Genomic DNA, 25,158 nt, shown 5'->3' with positions numbered 1-25,158 from the left:
CGGTACATCTGCTTCACTCTCCAGCTTTGACTAGTACAGCAAGTCAGGTTTTATGAAATTCGCCTCGCAAGGGCCAAGGGAAGAGGAATACAGGTGCCTCACTGCATTTGGGGGGCAAAGTTGCAAAGTTTCTGGAGTTGCAAAGGCTTGAGGAATTGACTACATAGTTCTGCTGAGAAATAAGTGCATTTCAGAAAAATTGTCTATTTCCCAAATCTTTACTCCCCTTTAAACTTCAAGGAATTTCAGTCTCTATAAATTAATCACATTCTTGACTGAAGAGTACTCTACAATGGCCCGACACCCCACCCCAACCCCCAACTCCACACTCTCAAGGTCACATCATCTGTGACCACGAGTAATGATAAAGGTCAGTATGCAGGAGTGGTCCGTACAGAGTTCTGAGTTCACAGCTCGCTTTCGGGAATACCTTTATCTCCCTCATCCCTCATCTTCTTATTTTAAGAACCTGCATGAAATGTTACCTGTCCTTCCTCTGAACGTTATTCTTTTGCATTCTTTCATATAGGTCTTGGGACTTTCCAACGAGAAGAAATATAATCTGGTAAATCACTAAGCCATTACAACGAATTAGCTTACTGGGTTAACCCTCTTAAGTACATTTTAATTTTCAAAGGCCACTAGCTATCAGAAGAAGGAGACTCAAAGAACTCAAAATCATCATACCGCATTCCAGCTCTAAAGTTTTACATTTCAGTGAATAAATCTTTTACGGTGGAACTTTAGGTCCTCAGAAACTGAGGGACGGAACCCAAAGGCACATAAGTGTAACTTGACAGCGAGGGAAGAGCCCCACAATATAGTTTTACATCTTGGGTGAGGCTGCCAGCAGTTTGCTGAGCTTGACATGAATTATTCACTAGTTCCGTATTCGCTCTTATTCGTTTGTCTACAATCATAAAATATGGTTCGGGTGTAGAGAAAACAGTTACTGAGAAATAAGTAGGAAATCCATCACAATTCTCTTAGTAGGGAGAACCGCAATGATAGCTTTAATCAAAACCAATCCTGAAAGATCTATATCACCTTACCAGTGAAAAATGTTCTTCACTATAGGAGTGAATCTCTAAAAAATGAAACACACATACACTTTAAATAGCTAGGTGATAAAAGTAGTTATGACTCAATGAATTGCAGCATGGGGAAAACTGGAATTTAGAGGACAAATCTCAGTGCAACCACTGACCAAAGATCCTGGACAGTAAATGAGCCTCCCTGGGTCTTAGGCTCCTCTTTCATAAAAGAACAGTTAGTAGTAGAACATCTCTAAAGTCCAGTCTGGATTTTAAAATTATGTGAATCACTTTTTAAAAGCTCCATGGCTCTATAATCATCTAACAAATTCTAAGGAATAATCAATCTGTCGATACTTACTGGTAAAGAATACACAGCATTCTTTCTTAAGAATATTCTTTCTTGACTTATCCTTGACAAAGTCTATCAGCTTGTGATTTAGGATGATTATCAATTAATCATCAGTTAGCCACAAATGGAATGACAAAATAGGATAAGATAAACCAAAAACTTGATTTCTTAAACCAGTCCACTTTGAGGCACTAATTTAATCTACAATCACAATGTCAGCATTAACTAGGTCGATTAACAGACTTGTATTTATTTTAAAGAAGTGCTTTTTAACGCTGCTCATTACAATTTTGTTGAATTATATTTTAAACAAAAGTGCACATGTTCCCCTCAAATAGAAAAGATTATTCATCCACTAAGGAAAGCTTGAACATAAAAAGCACAAAAATGATAACCACCAAACCCCTAAAAAGGACGCATGGAATGGCATCAGATTAGGAAAGCATGCTCTGCGAGGTACGACAGAGGACTGGCTAGCTTAAAGCTGGGGATCTTCAGGTGCACGCCTCAGACCGGCAATATTGGCACCACCTGGGAGCTTGTAAAAATGCAAATTCTCAGGTACCACCCCAGACCTACCCCACCAGAAGTTCTGAGGATGGAGGCCAGCAAGTTTTTTAACAAACCCTCCAGGGGATTCTGCTACAGCTCAAGTTTGAAGCTTGGTAAATAACTATTTTCAAAGACATTAATAATTTTCAGATTTAAAACATTTTTAATAGACACAGGTACAGCATTTGCCCATACACAGCCTGTGTATATTTATTTTTAAAAATCTAGTGAACACTCTGGAAGTGGACCCCACCTTCAGCCCAAGAAGAACACGAACAGTAGCTCATGTCTACCTCACACGCCTCTCCTGTTGCATCCAACGCCTCTCTCTCAGAGATGGCCACCATGCTAAATTGTCTACTTCCTCTTCCCCTTTGGTTTGATACTAAAATTATATTTAGTTTTATTAAGATGCAGCCCTACTGCTCCATGGAGATAAATTTCATTCATTTTCCCTACCGTAGAATAGGTTATTATGAGTATAACGTAAGTTGTGCTTTCTCTTATCAATGAGCGTATGGGCTACTTGAACTTTTTGCTTTGACAAGCAGTGTTGCTATGAGCATTCTTATACAAGCCTACATGCTGCTAAACTTCCCATATGTAGGAATGAAAGTGCTGGGCCACAGGGAATTTTGATGTTCATCTTTATAAAAGAGCATAAAATTGCTCTCCAAAGTGGTTGAACTAATTTCATACCCAAAGGAAGGAAAAAAAAAAAAGAGAGAGAGAGAGATCCTCTTGACCTACATGTTCTCCAACTCTTGGTATTTTTAGATTTCTTAGATGTTGTCACTTGAATGGATGTAACATAGTATATCTCATGTGGTCTTGGGCTGCATTTCTCTGAATACAAATGAGGCTGACATCTAGTCATGTTACTAGACTTATCGGACTCATTTTCTGTAAAACACTTTTTATACATCTTCTCCCATCTTCCTATCTGGGAACATGGAATATATTTCTCTTTTAGGTCTTTACTGCTCTTTGATAAAGTTTTATTAGATTCCCCCCACAGGTCTTATTCATTGTTAATAAGATTCATTTTTATTACTCTTGTAAATGGGGTCTCTGTTTTAAGTTGTGCTTTCTAATTGCTTGTTTGTGATGTAGAAAAATGCAATTGATTTCCTTTTATTGAAGTCATATCCAACTACTTTGTTGAGCTCTCAAAACTATCATTTCTAGTAGTTCGTTGCAAGTTATTTTTTATATTCCCTATGGACAATCATATCACTTGCAACAACAACAAAAAAGTCTTTTTATCTTCTCATTTCAATTTTTATACTTCCACGTTTTTTTCCTCTGGTTTTTACAGTCCTGGCTAAAACCACCAAAACAGTGATGGATAGAAGGGGCAATGGTAGAGATCTTTGTCTTGTTCCCAATTTAAAAAACATTTAGAACATGTCCCCAGTTAGGACAAAGTTGCTTCAAATATTTTTATAGACCTTTTCAAGTTGAGGAAATTCCCTATAACTAGTTTACTAATAGTTTTTATTGTAAATAAGATTTTAGAAAATTCTATCTATGGAGTTTCTAAACCTATTGATCATATGGTTTATTTCTCTTAATTGGTTAATATAGTTAATGACATTTACTGACCTTCTAATATTAAGCTATCCTAATATTCATGAGATAAACCAAACTTGGTCATGGTATTAACTTTTTCAAACACTGTCAGATTCAGTTTGCCAATACATGGTTAGGATTTTTACATCTAGATCATGGGTGAAAGGAGTCTGTCATTTTCCTTTCTCTTATCATTCCTCATCTGCTTTTGGATATTAAAGTAATCTCATTAGCATAGATTGGGAATATACCTTCTATTCTCAATCTTTGAAAGATTTTGTTCATTATTATAAGATCTGTTCTTAAAAGTTTGGATCTGGGGGTACCTGGGTGGCTTAGTGGGTTAAAGCCTCTGCCTTTGGCTTGGGTCATGATCCCAGAGTCCTGGGATCGAGCCCCTTGACAGGCTTTCTGCTCAGTGGCGAGCCTGCTTCCTCCTCTCTCTCTCTCTCTGTCTGCCTCTCTGCCTACTAAAAAAAAAAAAAAAAAAAGAACCTCAATTAAAAAAATTTGGATCTGGTGGGAGGTTTTTTTTATATGAGCATTTTAATTTAATTTACTTTATATGAATTGTATTTATAAATACAGGACTACTCAGGGTTTCTATTTCCAAATCAGCGTATTTTTCTAAGAATTTATCCATTTCATTTAGGTTTTCAAATGTACTGGCAAAAAAAATGTTGTTTAAAAATTCTTATGCAAAGCTTTTCAGTCTTTTCAAAAATCTAATCTAATAACCTAATTATATACAGTATGTATGACACTCTAAAACAGAACAAGAGGCATATTCAGTACTATTTAAAAATGAGCCTACTATCTATTCAAAACAGTAAGCTAAGAATTTGTTTCATTAAGAGTTTATGAAGGGTAGCTTGTTTTGGCTCCTTGTGTTTGCATTTTAAAGACCACAGGTGAGGAATGCTGCCATGTTACATTTTAATGATGTGTCCATGTTCTGAATTTCAATTGGTTCTGCTGTAATGAGGACAGCTTTTTATACTTTGGAGAGAAGACTGAGTTGCTACATCTAAAGTCAGGTTAAAAAAAAAACCAAAAATCCTAGTTTTCTTCATGGTGTTTGACATTTACAAGTCGTAACAGTTTTTCACACAGAAAAATAAATTTATGTAGAACTTAAGTCTTCCGTGTTTTAAACCGCACCCTCTGTTTGGAGTCCAAAATCCTGTGGAGTTGTTTTCTCTGACAGTTCCATGTTATACCAGAAGGGTATTTTTCTGGGAGGCAGAGCCCGGATTGCCACGTGACCACCCCCATTCAGGGTGCCCTAAGCTGGAGCTCTGGATGCTCCCTCCTCTTTTCTGGCTGGTAGGAGTCTCCGGCATGGCTGACTTCTAGACCAGTGCTTCTCAAGCTTTACTGTGTATTTCCCATCACCAGGGGTCTTGTTAAAAATGCAGGTTCTCGTGTCAGGGGTCTGGGGTAGAGTCCCAGAGCCTGCATTTCTAAGAAATTCCAGGCAATGGTGTTGCTGATATCATTAATCTTCCCTGAGCAGTGCTCTTCTAGGTGGTCTGAGTGGACTTCTGAGTCAGGTGGCTTCTGGGTGGTCAGCCTCTACCTCCTTGTAAATTCAATATGTACGATGTCAAGCATCAAGTGAGAAGTTCTACAGACAGGTGCTGCCAACGTGTACTACTTTTAGTTTGCCATCAGAGCATTTCATTTTGATCATTTTCTCATTAGGATACATTTAGGAGAACTTGCTCGCTTCAAGAGCACCAGTTAAATGCCCAATAATGGCACATTCCACATACCAGTTCTAAAGAACATGGCGCTATGTTCGAAGTTTCCCATCATATATGAAAAAGGCTTTTCCCCAATAAAATACACACTCAAGACGATATCCCTTCTGTTCTCCCCACATCTGTCTCATTACAAGTGTAGTGTTCTAACTGCTGCCCTGTCCCTGGAATGAGGCACCCAAGGGCAATCAATTCATTCCCCACTCTATCCTGAAAAATCCTCAGGTGGGCAGAGAGATACCGAGAAAGAGAAGACACTGCTCCCTTAGCACCCAGAACACATCAGCCTCCGGTGTAAAGAGACTCCAGCTCATTAAACTCACAGATTCTCAATTAACCCTTTAGGATCTTGAAGCTGGTGTGTGCATACTTCAAGGTCGATGGTTCTCCATGGGAACCTGACTCATGCAGTGTATATGTTCCTGAAGTTGGCTGCTCATCAAAAGAGGTTTTTTTTTTTTTTTAAAACAAAAGTATATTTTAAATATGCCAGAGGAAATAAATAAATAAATAAATACGGCAGAGAAGCTTGCTATTTAAAGGGCAATTACTATGAATTCTTTGGGAAATTAAAAAAAGAATCACTTATTTTCCTTTTGGTCATATCTGAATTTCCAGATATGGACCTTATTATATAAAACAGGACACAGGTAAATTTCAAGAGTCAATTAAAAATAAGCCCAGGTTTATCAGAAAATGACTGTCTTATATAGCTTTTTCAGGTGGAGGATGCTCTTGGCAAGCTCTGACTTACAATCTTGCTCCTTGGTAAATAAAAGATGGGATTGGGAGGGAGACAAACCATAAGTGACTCTTAATCTCACAAAACAAACTGAGGGTTGCTGGGGGGAGGGGGTTTGGGCGAAAGGGGTGGTATTATGGACATTGGGGAGGGTATGTGTTTTGGTGAGTGCTGTGAAGTGTGTAAACCTGGTGATTCACAGACCTGTACCCCTGGGGATAAAAATATATGTTTATAAAAAATAAAAAATTATATAAAAAAAAAAAACATGTTTCTTCATTTTGTGAATATCAATTCTTAATCATTCAAATGAGTCACACATCTCCAGTAAATTGCTTATCTGGTACCACTCCAAGTCATCCAAGAACACAGTTATTAACAGGCCTATTACCCAAATTTCCCCTTTATTCATTCAAAGGATACTGTCCAAAATTAGTTTAGTGAGAGTCTGGTATTCTGACAAATCACGCATTTCAGAAATTTGATTGTAGGAAAAATCCACCTTCTGATGAGAAAAAGAGAACAATAGGTCAAAGTTTATTTCTCGTCCCCTTCACCACTATAATTGCTCGCATAAGAAGATCTTTCTGGCCAGGGGGTTAGAATCCATTACTGAAAATATGCCAAGGCTAAGACAGACACCCATATCTAATCACGTTCTGTCTGGATCCTTGTCTGTTCAGTCTGGGGGACGGGGGAAGGAGTCCCCCAACCCTGGGCCCAGTGGGACACCCCCACCCCCAAACACTTTCCATTCCTGCTGTTCCTCTCTCCATTTCTGGCAATCACTTCAGGCTTGCTTCATCTTCCCACAGAATTCACCTCAATTCCGCTTTTACACCATTTCCTTCATTTTCTCTGCTGCCCCGCAAGTGGTATTCACTTAGTTCACGTGTTCATCTTTTCTCTGCCTTTTCTCCTCTCTCCATATATTCTCCCGAGTCACTTCTCAAGTGCCAGAAAAAGCTTTCTTATTCATCCCTCAGGCTACATCTCATCCACTTAACGCCCTTTCTCAAAATGGACTATTTTAGGAAAGCCTTTTCAGCAACATGAGTTGTTCTTTCTCCAAAACAGGAGACTAAAGAAAAACATTAAGGAACTTTTAATATTCACCCATGAGCAAAAGATGAACAAAAAGGATTTAAAAAAAAAAAAAAAAACTTTTTTAAAATGCTACATTGATAACTTGCTGGGCACATGTAATAATTCTCTGGAAAACTCTCAAACAATGTTCTAATGAGCACTAGTGCCCTTTAAAACGGGGTCTTCCTGTACAAAGAATACTTTATCAATGTATTAAGTACTACAAACTTTAAATATTAAAAAGCATGTTAAAAACTCAAGTGCCAAGAGAAGAAAACAGATTAAGTTGATTCCAAGTTAGCAACAGGACCACACTGTCAGTAAAACACAAGTGTGTGAACCATGTGAAGAAACAGTAATGTGCAAACAAAATATTATTAGTTCAAAAAACCCCAAACAATTGGAACACAAAAACTGACGCCAATATAAACTGCAACTATGTCAAACACAGAGCATGGCTGACCTAAAGCATTCAGTCTGATGCGACCGAATGAAGTTTCATATTCATTTTGGTCTTCTATGTAATTGTGACGGACCGGGAGTCAACACAGTGATCTAGGCTTACTTATAATTGACACTTTTTCCATTAATACCTTCTGTTCTTGTGCCACAGTCCTGTCTGTTCCTCTCGAACTCTAGCCCTCTCTTGGCCACATGCCCATACTGTGCCCTCTGGCACCTGTGTTGGTGCTCTGACTCCCCCTAGGAGTTCCACCAGACCCAGAGGCTTGCAGGGAGTCCCAGCCACCAAATGAACCTGCTGGACCTACTAAGAGCAACGCATTCTGGGAAATACAGAGCGTGTGGAAGAACAGGCCCCTGTGTTCAGGAAACGTGAGCCTTCTCTGGCTGGTGGCCCAAGGCTCACAGATAATAAGTGAACAGGATGCAGAGCTTTCTGAGAGGGTGGACGGGATACACAGGCCAGGTTTCCTGGGTAGACGCGGGCTTTGGGTGGCAGATTTTGGGTTCCATCCCAACCCTACTACCTCCCAGCGAAGACGGCATATGTGATTTGCCCTTTCTCTGCTCTGGAGTCCTCATCTGTGAAATGGGACTGTGCCAGCTGCCTCACAGCTTTACAGGGAGGACTAAGGATAATGCCCTGAAAACACCAGCAGGCCTGGGTCATGGCCCCCAGGCTGACGCAGAGTTCACAAGGGCTTGGAGCGCGTCACCCCGGGGCGGTCTGGCTCTTGGCAGGCACTTCTCTACAGGGACTGACAGATTTGCTCTGAACTCTCTGGGAGCTCAGAACCTTAAAGATGGGTTTCTGCATTGTTTTTGTTCATTGGTGAAGCCTTCTTGGGGGAGAGGGCGGGGAGGGTGAATGGAAGGAATTCCAAGGAAGTTTTTCCCAGGGGAAGGGCTCACGCGGTTGCCTTGACTCCTTACCCTGGGGCTTAGGACAAAGCAGAAAGCAACTCAGGGAGAAAGGAAACAGCTCTGCAAGTCCGATTCCCGATCACCTGGAGATCACGGGGCCCCACACCGAGGACAAATAGGCACCTCGTATGGCTTATTTGGACAAAGGAATGTCAGCTTGGCAATAAGTATAATTTCAAAGGAGAAAAAATTGTAACCCAGTACTGAGAAAAAAAAAAAAAAAAACCGGGGTAAACATAAGAAAATTAAAAGAGCGTCTCACTAGCAGCATGGGTGATGTCAGATTTTGATTTCAAACCAATTTTCCTATTTGTGCAAACCCTACTACTTGGGATCCGAGTTCATTTGGTTTGTAAATAAAACAAAATAGATAATAAAAGGCAATAACTGATGTCCAATCCTAAAAATATTTAATGAAATACATTTGTCTACTCCAACACTAATCCCAAGCTCCCAGCCACGGTTCTCAGATCCGTCAGCACATTAGAGCCACCTGGGGGTCCTTTAAAAAAATTCCACACCCGGGCCTTATCTTGGCCCTCTTGAATCAGACTCTCTGGCAGGAAGATCCGGGTGTGTTTCAAAGTCCCCACGTGACTAAAATGTGCGGAAGAGTCTGAGAACCACGAATCTCTAACCTGTCTGCTTCAATGTGGCCCACGGACCACCAGCAGTGGCATTCCTTGGAAGGCTGTTAGAAACCACAGTCTCGGGGCACCTGGGTGGCTCAGTGGGTTAAGCTGCTGCCTTCGGCTCAGGTCATGATCCCAGGGTCCTGGGATTGAGCCCCGAGTCAGGCTCTCTGCTCAGCGGGGAGCTTGCTTCCCCCTCACTCTCTGCCTGCCTCTCTGCCTGCTTGTGATCTCCCTCTCTCTGTCAAATAAATAAATAAAATCTTAAAAAAAGAAAAGAAATGAAACCATGGTCTCAGGCCTGACTTCAGAACCTCCAGGGTCAGAATCCCTGGTTTCCGCAAGAACCCCGGGTGACTGTACACACATTAAAGGATGAGACACGGAGGCACCTGGGTGGCTCAGTGGGTTAAAGCCTCTGCCTTAAGTTCAGGTCATGGTCTCAGGGTCCTGGGACCGAGCCCCGCATCAGGCTCTTTGCTCAGTGGGGAGCCTGCTTCCTCCTCTCTCTCTGCCTGCTTCTCTGCCTACTTGTGATCTCTGTCTGTCAAATAAATAAATAAAATCTTTAAAAAAAAAAAAAAAAAAGGCACGAGACACTGGGCAGCTGCCCCAGAGCCAGTTGCTCCATCGACTCCCGTTCACATAGTTTGGTTCTGTGTCAGATGCAAAAGCAACTTCAGAGAAGCAAGAAGATTTCTTCAGAAGAAGAAATCACTGTTGGGGGAGTAACATATTTAGCTGTGAGAGAGAGAAGGTAGTTCTTCAGCCTGAACACTATTAGCAAAGCTACCTAAGATTATCTGCAGACCGACCGTCTTCCTTTCTCATAAATGATACCCAAATCCCTTCTTATTTCATTTCAGACACTTACACTATCTGCTCCCGTATCTCGGGCTGTCTGAATTCCCTATCTGAGCACAGGTTTGCGTGTTAGTGTACTTTGCAGACCACTTAATGAATGAATGCGATGATCAAGTCTACCTTGAGATTTTTGGGTGGCTTGAAATTGAAGAATGTCGTCAACTTATTGTGAGAAGCATTAAGTTCTAGAAGGTAAGGCATACAACTCACACAAGACAGATCTGGGGGGAGAAACAAATACAGAAATAAGGTAAGCCAATAAAATCAAAATTAGACTAAGTCATTAAAAACAGCTTATGTTACATCAGAGCATTTTCTCCTTTTGCCAGTGGCAAGCACTTCTTAATTATTCCAAGCAAGTGAAATGAATAAAAATAGGAATGCATGAAACACAGGCAGTGTGGAGAACTCTCCACGAGCTCCTACCCTCACCTTCTTCCCCAGGGCCTCCCCTCCTCCTCAACACTTTTCTAACTACTGGTACACCCTCCAGGCCCCAGCTCACTCTCCCATGAGCTACTAACAGCCAAATTCTTAAAAAATACCAGCCTCAGGGTGCTTGGGTGGCTCCGTGGGTTAAAGCCTCTGCCTTTGGCTCAGGTCATGATCCCAGGGTCCTGGGATCGAGCCCCGCATCAAGCTCCCTGCTCTGCGGGAAGCCTGCTTCTCAACCTCTCCCACTCCCCCTGCTTGTGTTCCCTCTCTAGCTGTGTCTCTCTGTCAAATAAATAAACAAAATTTTAAAAAACGAAACAAAACAAAAAACCACCAACCAGCCTTGGAGGAAAGGACGAGAAACTAAAGCCATAGATAATCCCCTTGATAATTAGCCCCTAAGTGACTATATTAAGTCTTTTCACAAAGACTGAAAATGCCACAATGAGAGAAGTTTCTTTGTTATAAATTAAATTTTGTTTTAGTTGGACTTAGCCCTAAATCTCATTAATTATTTGAAGTGATTTAAATTATTGCTGTTATTTTACTTTGGCTCTGGATTGGTTCAGAAGTATGTCCGAGTTTTGCTCTTTATCCCAAGCAAATATTCTAAACCTCGAACACTAAGTAAAGGACAGCTCTGCTCTATTGACAGTAACATATAAAACATAAAAATGGTGAAGTTCTGTGTTGCCCTCCTCTGCCCATCTACAGCAGAGGCACATTTCGAAGCAGCAGGATAAATTAGACAAAGACTCAGGAAGAGGATTTACAGCCCTGTCTCCAGCAGGAACTCCAGTCTCCCACCCGAAAACAGTAATCCTAACAGCTTTCCCTCTCTTTCCACTCTAGGTCACAGAAACAGCTATTACGTTCATACCCAGGAAGTCCTCCAGTGGAGCAGCGGGGGCCTTCCCTGGAGTAGGCAGAGAAGGCACCATGAGCACACCGCTCAGCCCACCTCCCCCTCAAACATCTTTCCTGCCAAATTCTACATCATTTCTCTAGTCTAAATCACACCCTTCTTTAGTCTGTCTTTATGGAATTCTTCTAAGATGGACAATACACTGAGGCTTAAACGGTGGGACTTAATGAGTGAATCAAGGAAGGCTGCCTGGAAAAGGAATCTTAAGGTGAAACTGTCATGACTTTACAAGTCTTGCCTATTTGTCCTTCCTGAGCTCAGCTCCATTTCTCTCAGTCAACTCTATTACCATCCAGCGGACCCCATGCCTCCTTAGAGCTGATCTTTCTGTGGGCAGGTAAGTGCTGGACCATGGAGCTGTCCTGAAGCAGAAGCAGCTGCTACCACTGAAAGGGAGCTACGGAAATGGCGAGTACCTCCCAATTCTGTAGATGACCAATCCTTTCAAATCACTCAGAGGAAAAAATGCAGAGTCTGATTGTTGGCCCTCTAACTCTGACCGGCCCGTTAATCCCTACTTGGTGCAGTGACCTCCGTGTCCACCAGATGGCAGGAGCTCCTCGCGTCTACAAGGGTGGTTCTCAAACTGTGGTCCTGGGTCAGGCACGTCGGCTTCCCAGAGGAACTAATTAGAAATGCAAATTCTCGAGTCCCACCCCAGAGCTGCAGAATCAAACTGAGGGCGGGGCCCAGAGTGCTGTGTTTTAACGCCCGCCTGCCCCCCCCCCCCCCCCCCCGTGATTCTGATTCAAGTGAAAATCTAGTCTACATCAGAACATGAATTAAAAAAAAAGAAAAAAAGAAAAAGAAAGAAAAGAAAATATACTGTGCCTTACACATAGGTTCTCAAACACTGGATGCCCTTAAAGATTAAAGACTGATCTGAGAAAAGCTCCCTTCCCAACTGGGGAGTCCCAGCTCAAGCTGAGGGGTATGAGGCCACCACTGGGCATTGCTGCCATTTCCAGTCACGCCCAATTCCTTACCCAGGGATAGAAACAAACCTGGGAGTGGTGGCGGGCAGGGTAGCTCCTGCCGGTGACACTGAAAAACATTTCCTGATGACAGGATATCTGGGATTTGATTAAAAATAACCCTAGCGGGGGCACCTACCTCACTCACTCAGTTAAGAGTCTGCCTTCGGCTTAGGGGCTTGGGTCATGTTCTCCCGGTCCCAGGGATGGATCTCCCTGCTCAGTGAGGAGTCTGCTTCTCCCTCTGCCCCTCCCCTCCCTGTGCTTGGGCTTGCTCTAAAATCTTAAAAATAACCCTGGGGGAGGTGGTCAGGGAGGTATAGGTGAAACCAGATAGGCCACGGGCTGTTAAATGTTGAACCTGAAAGTTCATTACAATAGTCCCTTGTGCACATGTTTGTAATTTTCCATTGAAAAAAAAAAAAAGATTTCTAAAACTAGAAAAAAATAACTCACAAACAGTAGCATTAGAGGAAAAAATGATGTTGGACTGGTTCTTAGCCACTGAAGAGGACAGCTAGATTTTTTTTTTTTTTTTTTTTAATGGCTGGATTTTAATTACTGCTCTCCTAGGAGGGGAAGAAATCAGAAAGGGGCCAGAGAAAACCACATCAGCAACATTCAACCGTCATGAAAAAGACAGGCTAAAGCCGCCAGTGGAAAGATGATCAGCAAAAAAGCAGGTCGAAAACAACAACTGCTGAGTTCCCTCCAAGTCTAACGAAAAGAAATTGGACACTCTAACTTCAAATAAGATCAGAAAACAAGAATCAAGGTTTGAAGAAAATGTGACTAACTGCATTAAATGTGAGCAAGATTTCACAACAAATACATTACGGAGAACCACAAATGGTGCAGTGGAAGAACCAGCTACATGTAAAGAGACAGTAAAAAAGAAAAAGAAAAAAAAAGGAAAAATAAATGTGTGGAATCCCTGGGACTCCAGTAAGAAGAAAAGAAGTAGAATTAAAATGTAGATGCAAAAACAAAATTAAAAAAAGAATCTGGTCAAGGAAAAAACGGTGGGAGGGACGAAGGACTAGTTCATCTGTACTGAATCAACTAATGGGGGAAAGACAAGGGAATCATCAAATATTCAGGACGTATGAAAGAAGTAAGGAGGTGTCTCTTACAAGGAAAAAACAAAGCAGACATTTCACGGGATACGCTTCAACACCACTGAACGATTTGAACCACACAGACTAGGTTGCACGTCAGCTGACTTTACTCATCACCCATGGTGCCTTTTTTAGATGCAAAGTAGAGCTTCCATATGTAAAGGGATCCATAGTAGCGCTTACACCAAGTTTTGCAGTATTAACCTCTATGACATACTGCACAGCTTTAATTTTGAAATAACTGTATGATCCATCAATCTACTAGAACGAAAATTACATACCTTCAATTTTATTTACTGAAAGATCCAACTTCTGTAGGTGAACATATTCACAGAGAATGCTAATATCAATTAAATCACAACCCTGAGAAGATAAAAGGTAAAAAGACTTTAATGCTGCTTTAACAGGTTAGTACTCTGTCATCTCCTAACATCTGGAAGTAAGAGTGGGCAGAGATCCAGAATTTCTGTAAGTATAGTAATGATAGTACACTTATACTATACTTAGAATAGAAGTATAGGAAAGATATACTTACTTACAGTAGAAGCACAGTAGTTAAATGAGGGAACTACAGCTGAGGTCTCCTACTAACCGGAGCTCAAAGCAGTGACAAACCCTTTTTAAAAAATGCATTCCTCTGAAGAAAAAAATAGCTTGGAAAATTAGTGATATTAGCAAGAGCAAATACAACATGAAAAGGCAAATTAAAGCAGTGTTGGGTAGACCTTTAGAGTTTTATTATTTTTTTAAAAAGGAGAAGAAAAAGAAAACCCCACATAATAGCAGTAAGGCCAAATCTTTTCTCTTGCAGAAGAAAAGGCAGATGCCTAGAATTTAAATGAAATGCTAAAGAGATCACGTATCACCAGATCGTTAATAACACTGTTACCTACATTTTCACAAGGTCCTGTTCAAAGCTCCCTCACAGTAATCACATCTGACCAAGTAAAACTGAGATCCATAAGGCAGACTAGTCCCAATTTGGTGATGAGGAATAGGAGGGACAGAGAGGGATTGTGAATAACATAAATCACACAGCAAATTAGCAACAGAGAAGCAGATCCAAGTCTCCTAATCCCTCTCCAAGATTCCTTCCATGAAATTGTGGAGGAATGGAGGATGGAGGATGAGGAAGAGAATTTGATCCCTTGGAACAGACTCTTACTGCTGGTTTATGTTACAATGTCCAAATCAGAAAAAGTCAACCAATGAAGTATCATGATAAGCAAGTTCTCAAACACACTGATAAAATGTTTAATGAAGGCCACAAGAATAGTGTAATAAATATGAAAGAAACCCTATCCTGCACAAGCATTGTGCATGATGAGAAACACAGTGCAATGATGGGGTAGAGCTTAACTGTGCCCTTAAGAAACTTGGACTTTGGCAGGAGAGAGGCTATGTATGTAAGTAATAAGAAAAAGTAAAAAATAACATGTAACGTTAGATATAAGGGGGGAAATCACCAAACCAGGCAACCGTAAGAAAGCATATGCAGTAAGACAGGTTATAAAGGCAAAGTAATTCAATATGATATATCTCAAACGTAAGGAGGTCACGGGCAAGGTAAGTTAAGCGTTAGTCTGTCTGGCTGAAATAAGATTTAAAGGAATGCTTTTTTTGTTTCTTTTTGCAGATCAATTTAAGGCATAGCCCTACATACATGAGTAGAATATTGATTGAAATGGACTTGTGTGGGGATGAATTGGGTGCTGGCATTCTCTACCATTCCAGGGCCTAATATAGGGCAGTGCGCACAGAGGCTCCCGGTGAGTTACTGCTTACCTGGCCAAGTCATCCAGAACACGTTGCAACGTAAAAATGGTAAGAGATTACAGCCTTAATATGCTGTCCTCGAAGAATATGCCATGGAACCAGCATGGGTGAAAAGAGCTTAATATTTCTTGGATAGTTTACTAGTTCAAATCCAAGAGAGACCAAGATTATAAATTGTATATGCTCATTATACATACTTCAGCCATATTATAGCACAGTAGCAAAATTTCAGTGTGCTTTTTTTTCACCTACGTATCTGCCTTTACTGTGTGGCTCTCCAAGGAATATTTAATACTTCATAAAATAAGGAAGCAAAAAGAGTTAAATTATTTTTCTAGGGCTATAGAGAAACAAAAAGAAGAAAGAATCTGAAATACTACGAGTGTACCTTTCTATTATAGCTTTCCTTAAAAAGTGAAGCCAAGATTATTGTTAGTATTGATATCTTGAAAATTGATGAACAACACATTTTTGTCTTTAATAATGGGTATCTTGGAAAGTGAGCTGTGGCTCAAAGCACTTATTTCTTGATATACTTGGTTGGGGGCAGTCAATACCAAAATACTTTGTTCCCTTGGATTTAGATATTAATTTTAGTTCTGGCACTGATCAGAGAGAAAATTTTTAAAGAGTTTTTGATTGGTTTCACAGAGTCAAATTCAACTTCTGGAAAGAAAGCATTGATTACTATAATACAGATTACTTAAGATGAAAGAAACAGACTGATGGGAATGAAAACAAAGGAATTCAGGGGCTGATTACTGGACTGCCCAGAGCGCTTTGATGCCTCACATAACACAAATAACTCTTATCACCAGTCTCCATCAAATGAAAGACTCTGAGATCTAGGCCCACCACAAAAACTATGAATACCAGAAAAAATAGATATGATCCAACCAGTATTAAGATGTAGCCTAGTAAGCCCATGGTGATCTTATCATACTCACTGGTAAAGCTAGATTGAGATAGACCTGCTCAGTCCCGGAGCCTGAGCGCCCCAGCTGGTGAAGGGCATTGGCCACGACCTCCTCTCTCAGGACCCCATCAAATTTCTCCTGCAAAAAAAACAAAAACAAAAAAAAACAGGTGGATAAAGGACTTCCATTAGAAAAGAAACAGTCCAGGCATGCCTGGGTGGCTCAGCTGGTTAAGTGTTGACTCTTGATTTAGGCTCAGGTCATCATCTCATCATCTCAGGGTCATGAGATCAAGCCCCACATCAGGCTCTGCACTCAGTGGGGAGTCTACTGGAGGCTCTTTCTCTTTCTCTCCCTTTGCCCCGCCCCTTGCTCTTGCTCACTCCTGCTCTCTCTCAAATGAACACATAAATCTTAAAAAAAAAAAAAAAAAGAAAAGAAAAGAAAGAAAGAAAAAAGGAAGGAAAGAAAGAAAAAGAAACAGTCTAACTCCTCATATCCGGCATTGAGTATATTACATATTCAGGAGCTGACCCTTCCAGAATTTATCAGCCCTAAAGAAAATTCTATGTTGAAGACACATACATAGAACGTATAATCAAATATCTATCAAATAGGTGTTCTTATTGCCACGAAATTGTCGGGTGGTCACTTGCATTAGGTATTCAAAGTGACGTACAACAGCAATGGAAACATCACTATTAGTGGTGAGAGCTACACTGATTGAGTGCTTCTCTGCTCCAGAGAAGAGCTCTTAATGATCAATTCATTGAATCCTCCTGACCACCCAAATGCAGACACTCTTAGTTCCATTTGACAGATGAAGAAACTAAGGCTTACAGGGGTTAACTTGCCTGAAACCTCATAGCTAGTGGTATAATACAAACGATTCTGTTGGACTCCAGGGCAATTCTAACGACTATCCCAGACTGCCGGCCTCTACCCGAAAGGATTGTTGCATCCAAATTAAGGATTACTTTGCTAAATCTGGTATTCTTGTTGCGGGAAAAAAGAAAAAACAAAAAAGAAAACAGGTTCTCTGCTTCCTATTAGCTAATTTTACTGGATTCATACAATTTACAAGATTTATTAAAAAGGTAATAATCAGGGCGCCTGGGTGGCTCAGTGGGTTAAAGCCTCTGCCTTCAGCTCAGGTCATGATCCCAGGATCCTGGGATTGAGCCCCACATGGGGCTCTCTGCTCAGCGGGGAGCCTGCTTCCCGCGCCCCCCCCCCCCCCACCGGCCTCTCTGCCTACTTGTGATCTCTGTCAAATAAATAAATAAAATCTTTAAAAAATAAGAAATTAAAAGGTAACAATCACTGCCATAAGGAGATTGGCCCTTGGTATGTAGAAAGCCATGACCAGTGATGCGTCAACATGCCCTTTCCCCAAAAATAAACAGAAGAGACAACAGGTAGATCCATATTAGCGCCGTACTGCCTTCAACCCTATAATGACCAGCACATCAGCAGGAGGACACAATACCCAGTAATCCCATCAGTCACACTGATATAATTAACTGTGACTAGCGCCTGCGCCTGCGTATACAATGATGGCAAAATACTCTCTCCAGTTCTATATTAATTCAGGAACCAACAGTGCTGTTTGGGCTGCTGGTAATGAGGGCGAAGTTCATAGGCTTGTGCTAGTAGCCGGAGTTTCTCTGTGCCACCCCTCCACTAGTCCAGGAAAGCAAATATCGCTCATGCATATAGGGGAGATAGGGCACAAGCTGTGAGGCTGCACAGGCTTGGTTTGAACTCCTAATCGGCCATTTTGAATTTGTGACTTTGGGAAGATCAAGTTTTCTCTGAGCCTCTTATTCTTTATCTGCAAATAGGGAATGTTATTACCTTCTCTTAATGGGTTAGGGAGAAGGAAAAACAAAATACTGTAAAGCTCTTAGTGCTTTGCCTAGACTATAGCAAGTGCTCCCACTGAATGACCGTTGTTTCCACTAACTGATGAAGTTGGAAAGTCTGCATCTTAAGGCTTCATTCTTCCATCCCAATCAACCTGTTTACAAACGGAGGAAAGACACTCACTTTTCTAAACACAGTTCCAACTTCTTACACAATGTCTGGGAAGGATTAGACATGGAGGTGTTACCTTCCTCTCCAAAACTTTCCATCGAAATCTCTCAATTTTTTTTTTAAAGATTTTATTTATTTATTTGACAGAGAGATCACTTTAGGCAGAGAGGCAGGCAGGGAGAGAGGGGGGAAGCAGGCTCCCCACTGAGCAGAGAGCCCGATGCGGGGCTGATCCTGGGACCCTGAGATCATGACCTGAGCCGAAGGCAGAGGCCTAACCTGCTGAGCCACCCAGGCGCCCCTAAATCTCTGAAGTTTACCTGACCCACACCCTCTATTTCCTGGTGTGAGAAGACATTGCTCCCCTGCTGATAGTAGGTAAATGTCTGCCTTTCAACACAGACATGGATATGGAGCCCAGCCGGTCAGCATTTTCCCAGCTCCCCAAGGCAAGCATCCCCATGGCAACCCCCTCGCACGTCCCTTGAGGTTCTTGCCCTTTATCAGCATCATGCTTTTCCCTTCTGATCTTTGGTCATTTTCAGACCTTTAAAAGCCCTACTTGATCTTGGGCAGTTTCAGAGCCTAAGGATGGCCCCCGTCCTACTCCCAAGCGCTCACGCGTGCACACACACGTGTTTCTTTTTCAACTCCAGACACTTTAAATTGATCTCTGCTCGGCTTCAGCCACTCGTTGCCATGGCCACGCCCCGGACCAAGTCATCATGCTGAACGGTTCCACCTTAGAAACCTCAGACCCTAGCATTCTCCTCTGTGGTCCTACACTAACCTCGCCATGTGAGGACAACATCTCTAGCCGGTTCATCCTTTCCTCTCTGAGCCTACCTGTCCCCTCTCACTCCCTTCCCTGCTTGGTATCCCCTGGGCCATTTCAATGTCTCTCTACCCTTAAGTCTCGGACTCCTCGTCCTCTGACTCAAACTACTGCACACGTACCCAAACCTGAATCAAGTTCACACTCAACTACTGCGCTGAGGCAGGGACTGTGTCATGCTCGTCATTCATCGGAGACAAACATCTTTACAGCACGCCAGGCACGTGCCAGCCAGTATGCTAGACTCAGTGGATAGAATTATGAATAAGACATGGTGCCTGTCCTTAAGGGATTTACAGTTCAGTCTGGGAGACAAGTACACAAGCAATTTCAAGTCGTTTGATAAATATTACGAGTAAGCAGGGTGCTTTGACCATAAGCAGGGCATCTATTTTTTGCCAGATCTAGGGGGAATTAGGAGGTTGGCAAAGACTTGCTGGGGAAGAAAGCAATGAAGTTAAGACATAAGTAACTAAGTGACTCTTGCTAAGGAGAAGAAAGGGCAGGAGAAGAAGACCAAGAAGTATACTGCAGACAAAAGGGCCACAGGTACAAAATTCCAAAGGCAAAGGCGAGCATGGCCCATTGGGGAAACTAGAGTTCAAGACAGCTGAAGCATAAAGTAGGAGGGGGAAGACGGTGCCTGGTACACAGTAGGGGCTCAGACACAGCAGAGTGAATTAGAACCGCCCCTGCCCTTGAGCTACTGAGTGGGCTGGGAGGGGACCCCCAAGCCGTGCACGCTGGTACTGCTCCAGTGTCACCCGTTAGCTGCGCCCGCTGCTGTTCCAGGCCCACTGCTGTTCCAGGCCCTCGTTCTTCACCAGCTGCCTTTCAGCTCCCACCCTGGCTGTCAGATCTCCAACCTCTCCTCGAGCCTCCAGGGGCCTCCCCTCCTTTGTCCTCACTCTCAGCAGGTGGACTGCTTCCCCACTTCCCACAGAAGCGACCAGACATCCACCCTGCCAGCATTCTGCACCTGTCCGAACGCCCTTCCTTCAGGTGTCAGAGGCAGACTGCTTCTTTTCCACACTCAGGGGCCCCACTTGCTGTTTCCTCAGGGACCTTGCGCAGGGACATCCATGTAGCTCTCTTGGCCTGCGATGTCAGCCGTCTCTCTCCATCGTTACTCCGCACCCTGTCAATTCTCCAGCGACACAAGTCTGTGAGTCCCTTCCTGTTCCTTCAGCTACAGCTACGGCCTCCCTCAATAACCGAGCTACTGCAGAGTTGCTTTTGCATCCTTTAGGGCCTCCTCGCTCACCTCCCACTCACTCTTCGGGGCACTTCGGTTAGGCTTCCATCTTCAGGACATCACAAAACCACACGGGCCAAGGTCTCCAATCACCCTCAAATGGGGAAAGCTAATGAGCACTGTTTAGGGCCCTTCCCGTTGAACCTACTAGCAGCACAACTCCACATTTTTAAGAATCTTCCTTGGCTTGGCTTTCCCTCACACAATGCTGCTTTCTTCTTCGCTTACCGTTCCCTTCCTGTTGCCTTCCCTTATTTCTCTTCATCTGATGCACCCCCTTGGCCCTCCTCTTCTCTTCCTGGATGATCCCACAGACCCCAACGCTGATGATCCCAGGTCTCCTATCCTGAGGCCCCCTCCCCTGATTTCCAGAATTATGTGATTCATCTCTCTACTCTTTCCTGTGCAGCCGCATCTGTCCCCTTTGAAACTGTGGTGGAAATTTCCTGTGGTGAACAGCCTTAATATGTCCCCAGACTATGCCAGAGACCTGGCAGTCATTCTAGACTTCCAGTACTTACTTAGTAACTGTCCCACCTTAAATATTTTACATGTCTTCATCTTTAGCTTCTTTTCCGTTCCCACTTCCACTTCCTTAATCCAGACTCTCGTCTCTCCGCCATAGACATTGCTAGAGGCTTCTCATGATCTGCCTGTCTCCAGTCTCACTATCCTCCAATCTAACCCCAGTCGGGGCAGCTGCCAGAGGAGCTCCTCACTGCTTAGAGACCCAAGTCCATGGTCTGAAAATAGTGTAAAACCCTCCAAAATCTGGCCCACACTTCACCTGTGTGCCCACACACCCCCACTTCACCCAGACAAGGGTGTGCTTCCCTCAAAGTCTGCCATGATTCCTGCAATCCAGCTGTCATCTGTACACACCTAAGTACAACACTTCAGATGCTCAACAGCTGTGATTTACTCACATCCTTAGCTGACCTTGAGCACAGGGGACACCTATGTCCTCAAGAAACTTCTCATTTTCTTCTATCATTACTATTGTTATTATGCATTACCTCTGTAACTTTTAGGAACCTACTCTGTATCAGACACTCTTATCAAGAACTTGAACAGGCTTTCTTATCAGATTTGATGTTTATAACTATCCCATGAGTAGACATTACCCACATTAAGTTACTGGCAGAGTAGTTTCCATGCACAAGACACATGTGATGGGCCCGTGTGGAGTCAGAGTGGCTCCTATATAGTAATCATTCAATGAATATTTGCTCAAAGTCAATGAAATTTACCTAATCACTTAATAAGCTATATGTAGTTAGCAGATAAAAAACACATGTGTTATTATTTGTATCAGTAAAAATAACATATTATGGTAAGTATTTTACTTATGGTTCTCATCTAAGTCTCACAACTCTCCTATGAGATAGGTATCATTAGAATTCCCAGATTACAGAGGAGACACAGAAGTGAAATAACTTACTCAAAATCTCAAAACTAACCAAAGGCAGCATTCTGAACAGCTGGTCCACCTTCCTGGAGTTCACCAGGGGCTTCTGAGACAAATTATGCAGTAGGCACTCAGTAACAACTGTGACCATCATGGCATTATAAACCTTAGCCAGGTGAGGAGATGGACAATAAATCTTTGAACATGAAAGTCTAAATTTTTCCTCAATTCCAAGTTTTCAGCTTATTCAGCCTATTAAAATTTATCGGATACCCCCAAAAGCTAAAATAAGATGTAGGAATACAAAATAAATATTAATATTTAGAACATAAGTGGAGGAAAAAAATAAACTTTTCCACACACAACCTACAAGCCAGGGATAACCAGTTCAAGTCAACCCCCCCTACGGTTTGTTAATGACATAGTGAACACAGGTTAATACCAGCACTAATGAAACCCACAGCCCAAGAGCATGTGTTAATTAGAATAATAAAGTAAACCGGTGATTCATCTGTGAATTCCTTTGGGGTGGAAGATGGTAGAAACCATACAAACATCTCAAAGTTGTAAAAACACTGCTACAGTTTTGCATTTATCACTGTTAAGGGTAGCAAAGTAAATCAACAAAAGATGAATAACTAAGTAATAACTTTCTATCATCCACTTTAAGAAAAACTAATGTGTAACCAGCCCATATAGAAGGAAGAAGAGGAAGAAATTCAAAATGGGAGAGAAGGGTGGAAAAATGGGCCAAATTTTGAAAGTGGATAGAAGGATGTTACGAAAGAAGGGAACCCAAGTGGGAAAAGAATGTAGGTGGTTAACAGTAAAATCAGAAGAACATAAGATAATGCAAATTACAGACAGGTGAAAATGAATAAACAGGACAAATGAGGAAAGGAGTTTGTGGCGGAGAATAAGACTAGCAAAGAAAAACATATTTGGCCTCAAGGAGAAGAAGGCACTAGGAAAATGCACAAAGATGCAGGGCAGGGAAGCCAAAATATCACAGAACCGGGGTACTGGAAACATTCTACTTTTTTGTATTATATCTACTTGAGAAATGATTTCGCAGCAGTTTATACCATGAAGGTAGAGGAAAGGAGAGAGAAAAACCCCTAGAGAAAAACTATTAAAATGAAGAAAAATACTGATTCCGAGTTTCCCGGCAGCCAAGACAAAGAGGAAAACCCAACAGTTTATTGAAAGGAAGCGAATCAACTTGTGTTTTTGAAGGAAGGCAAACAATATATTAGAAGCCAAGGGAAGGAAGTGGTTAAGAGATGGAAAGGGGGGGCGCCTGGGTGGCTCAGTGGGTTAAGCCGCTGCCTTCGGCTCGGGTCATGATCTCAGGATCCTGGGATCGAGTCCCGCATCGGGCTCTCTGCTCAGCGGGGAGCCTGCTTCCTCCTCTCTCTCTCTGCCTGCCTCTCTGCCTACTTATGATCTCTCTCTGTCAAATAAATAAATAAAATCTTAAAAAAAAAAAAAAAAAAGAGATGGAAAGGGACCCAAACCACCCCTGACCCCCAAACCAAAAAACCGGCCGTGGGGTAAAAACAAGGTGATCAGTGTAGGAAAGAGGTGGAATTGGGTGAGGTTTAGAAGATAGATGTACTGCAGAAAAGAGATTTACAGTAATGTGAAGGCAAAGCCACACCTCAGGGAATACAGATTTCGGGAAGGTAAGAAACATTCTCCACCTGCGAAAACACCACCAGTGCGCCAGCTGTTTGTACGCTGTAAGGGGGTGTGTGTTGTTTGGTATAGAATGCCCCCGGGCAGAAGTTTGGGTTAGCCCTTATCAGATTAATTCAGGACAGTAATTTCCCCCCCCCCCCCCGGGAGGAAGGAGGATGAAGGGACTGGAAGTGAGGGAGAGTGTTGGGGTCCCTCACAATCACGGAAAAGGGTGCAGGGGCTGCCACGGACGAACTCTGCACGCTCCCAATACCGTCGAGGCACAACTTTTCAAAGCTAAAGCTGTCACTCCCCATACAAATAGGTGGGAACTTTTTCATCAGGACGCTGTGAAACTTGACTCGTAAGACACCCCATGTGCTGGGGACCAAAAAAGGAGACACGTGGAAATAAATGCAGGCAAACGGCGAGGGAACGGGAAGAAAGGAGCAGGAGCCTCGGAGCGGCCGGGGAGAGGCGCCCCGGACGGCGAGAGCCCGAGGGCTGCGGAGGGGCGCGTGGTCCGGGAGCTGCCGCCCGAGGAGCAGGGCGCGACACCTGGAGAAGGGAGAGAGGGCGTGGGGGAGGGGGTAAGGCACACCTCCAAATCCTGCATCTCGGACTCTGAGGACTCCTCGGATTCCCCTTCGCCCTCGCCCTCGGCCTCGCCCTCGCCCTCGTATTCCTCTCCGTCCGCGTCCGACTCCTGCGAGCGGTGAATGAGCTGCTGGAGCAGGTAGGAGGAGGCTTTGTGGAAAGTACATTTCGATCTCTGCCCCATGGGAAAAGAAGACCAGCGAGACTGCCGCTCTTTTTCTGAGTGCGGCAGAATCCACTGGGCTCCGGTCGGTGACCGGCTCTGGAGAGGGGAAGACAGCGGCCACTGGGGACCGCTCCCGGCGGCCGCCATTTTTGTTTACCGGGGTTGCCCGGGAGACGGACGCCGGGGGAGGAGGCGCCGCAAGGGATTGTGGGCGGCAATCTCCGCCCCTCCGCGCGTCCTGGTTCCCAGTCTGAGCCGCCGCAGGCTCTCGGCTTTTTCTTTCTTTTCGTCTGACTCGTCTGGGTGTTTTTCCCCTGTCTTTTAGTGCGTTCAGTCGCTGGCTTTACTTTTTACTTATCTTTCTCATTTTCACCTCTTTTCTTCGCACCCCTTTTGTCTCCAATGGGTTTCTCCTAACCTGGAGGTCCCCACCCTAACGCCCCCTGTTGCGCCTCCTTCATTCACCTGATTCATTCGCAGAGGCCCTTTCCACAGAGTGTACTTTGAAAGTGTTAGATGTCTCTAATGATCTCCGTCGAAAAGCTAATTAAGACTGAAACTTTGAACGGGCCGCGCGTTGTTAGACCAGGTTGTGCATAAATGAAATAGAAGGCACGGCTCCTGTCTTTATTATTTAATTGCAGATACTAAAGAAAAAGGACCAGAGGAGGACGGGAGCTGATTTGCAATTAATTTACATTTTCCCCTTGAAATGAGAAGCCATGTCCTTGGGGAGAAAAACGGGCAGTGGTCTAACAATCCAAATAGAAGGAAAAAAAAAAAAGTTGTCAAATTGACCCTGTATCAGAAAGCCTCTGAAAAGCTATTAGCATCCCATAAATAATTGTATTAGTCAAGTGACCTGCATTGGTAATTATTTTTATCTTGTTGCATAGGTTCTCTGTGCAGTTAGACACTCTAGCAAGATTACAAAGCATGATTTTATGCTAGTGTGATTTTCTGTGACCCAAATCCCATAGCCTTGGGCTCCACTAAGTAGACTATGGAAAAGCAGAATGAAAATGATAGTAACTATTATTGCCATAGTGATG

The 25,158-nt window shown here is 43.0% G+C and overlaps 1 protein-coding gene across 2 annotated transcripts in view; it reads right to left on the bottom strand.

The window, feature by feature from the left end:
- Positions 1-24,313, bottom strand: part of LRGUK (leucine rich repeats and guanylate kinase domain containing) — a 105,117-nt gene extending 80,804 nt beyond the window's left edge. Inside the window, exons 1-5 of one of the 2 annotated variants that reach the window (XM_059171896.1) lie at positions 23,945-24,313; positions 16,159-16,266; positions 13,717-13,798; positions 10,104-10,204; positions 6,439-6,520 (exon numbers count right to left, since the gene is read on the bottom strand). In XM_059171896.1, the coding sequence (XP_059027879.1) occupies positions 6,439-6,520; positions 10,104-10,204; positions 13,717-13,798; positions 16,159-16,266; positions 23,945-24,253 (682 nt within the window). In that variant the 5' untranslated portion in view covers positions 24,254-24,313. The remainder of the gene's footprint in view (positions 1-6,438; positions 6,521-10,103; positions 10,205-13,716; positions 13,799-16,158; positions 16,267-23,944) is intronic. The other variant, XM_059171895.1, reaches the window with a different exon arrangement.
- Between the last annotated feature and the right edge of the window lie 845 nt (positions 24,314-25,158).

Source organism: Mustela lutreola, chromosome 4 (assembly GCF_030435805.1).
Source record: "Mustela lutreola isolate mMusLut2 chromosome 4, mMusLut2.pri, whole genome shotgun sequence".
In the NCBI taxonomy this organism is placed as follows: domain Eukaryota; kingdom Metazoa; phylum Chordata; class Mammalia; order Carnivora; family Mustelidae; genus Mustela; species Mustela lutreola.
This window is presented reverse-complemented; position numbering and strand designations above follow the sequence as displayed.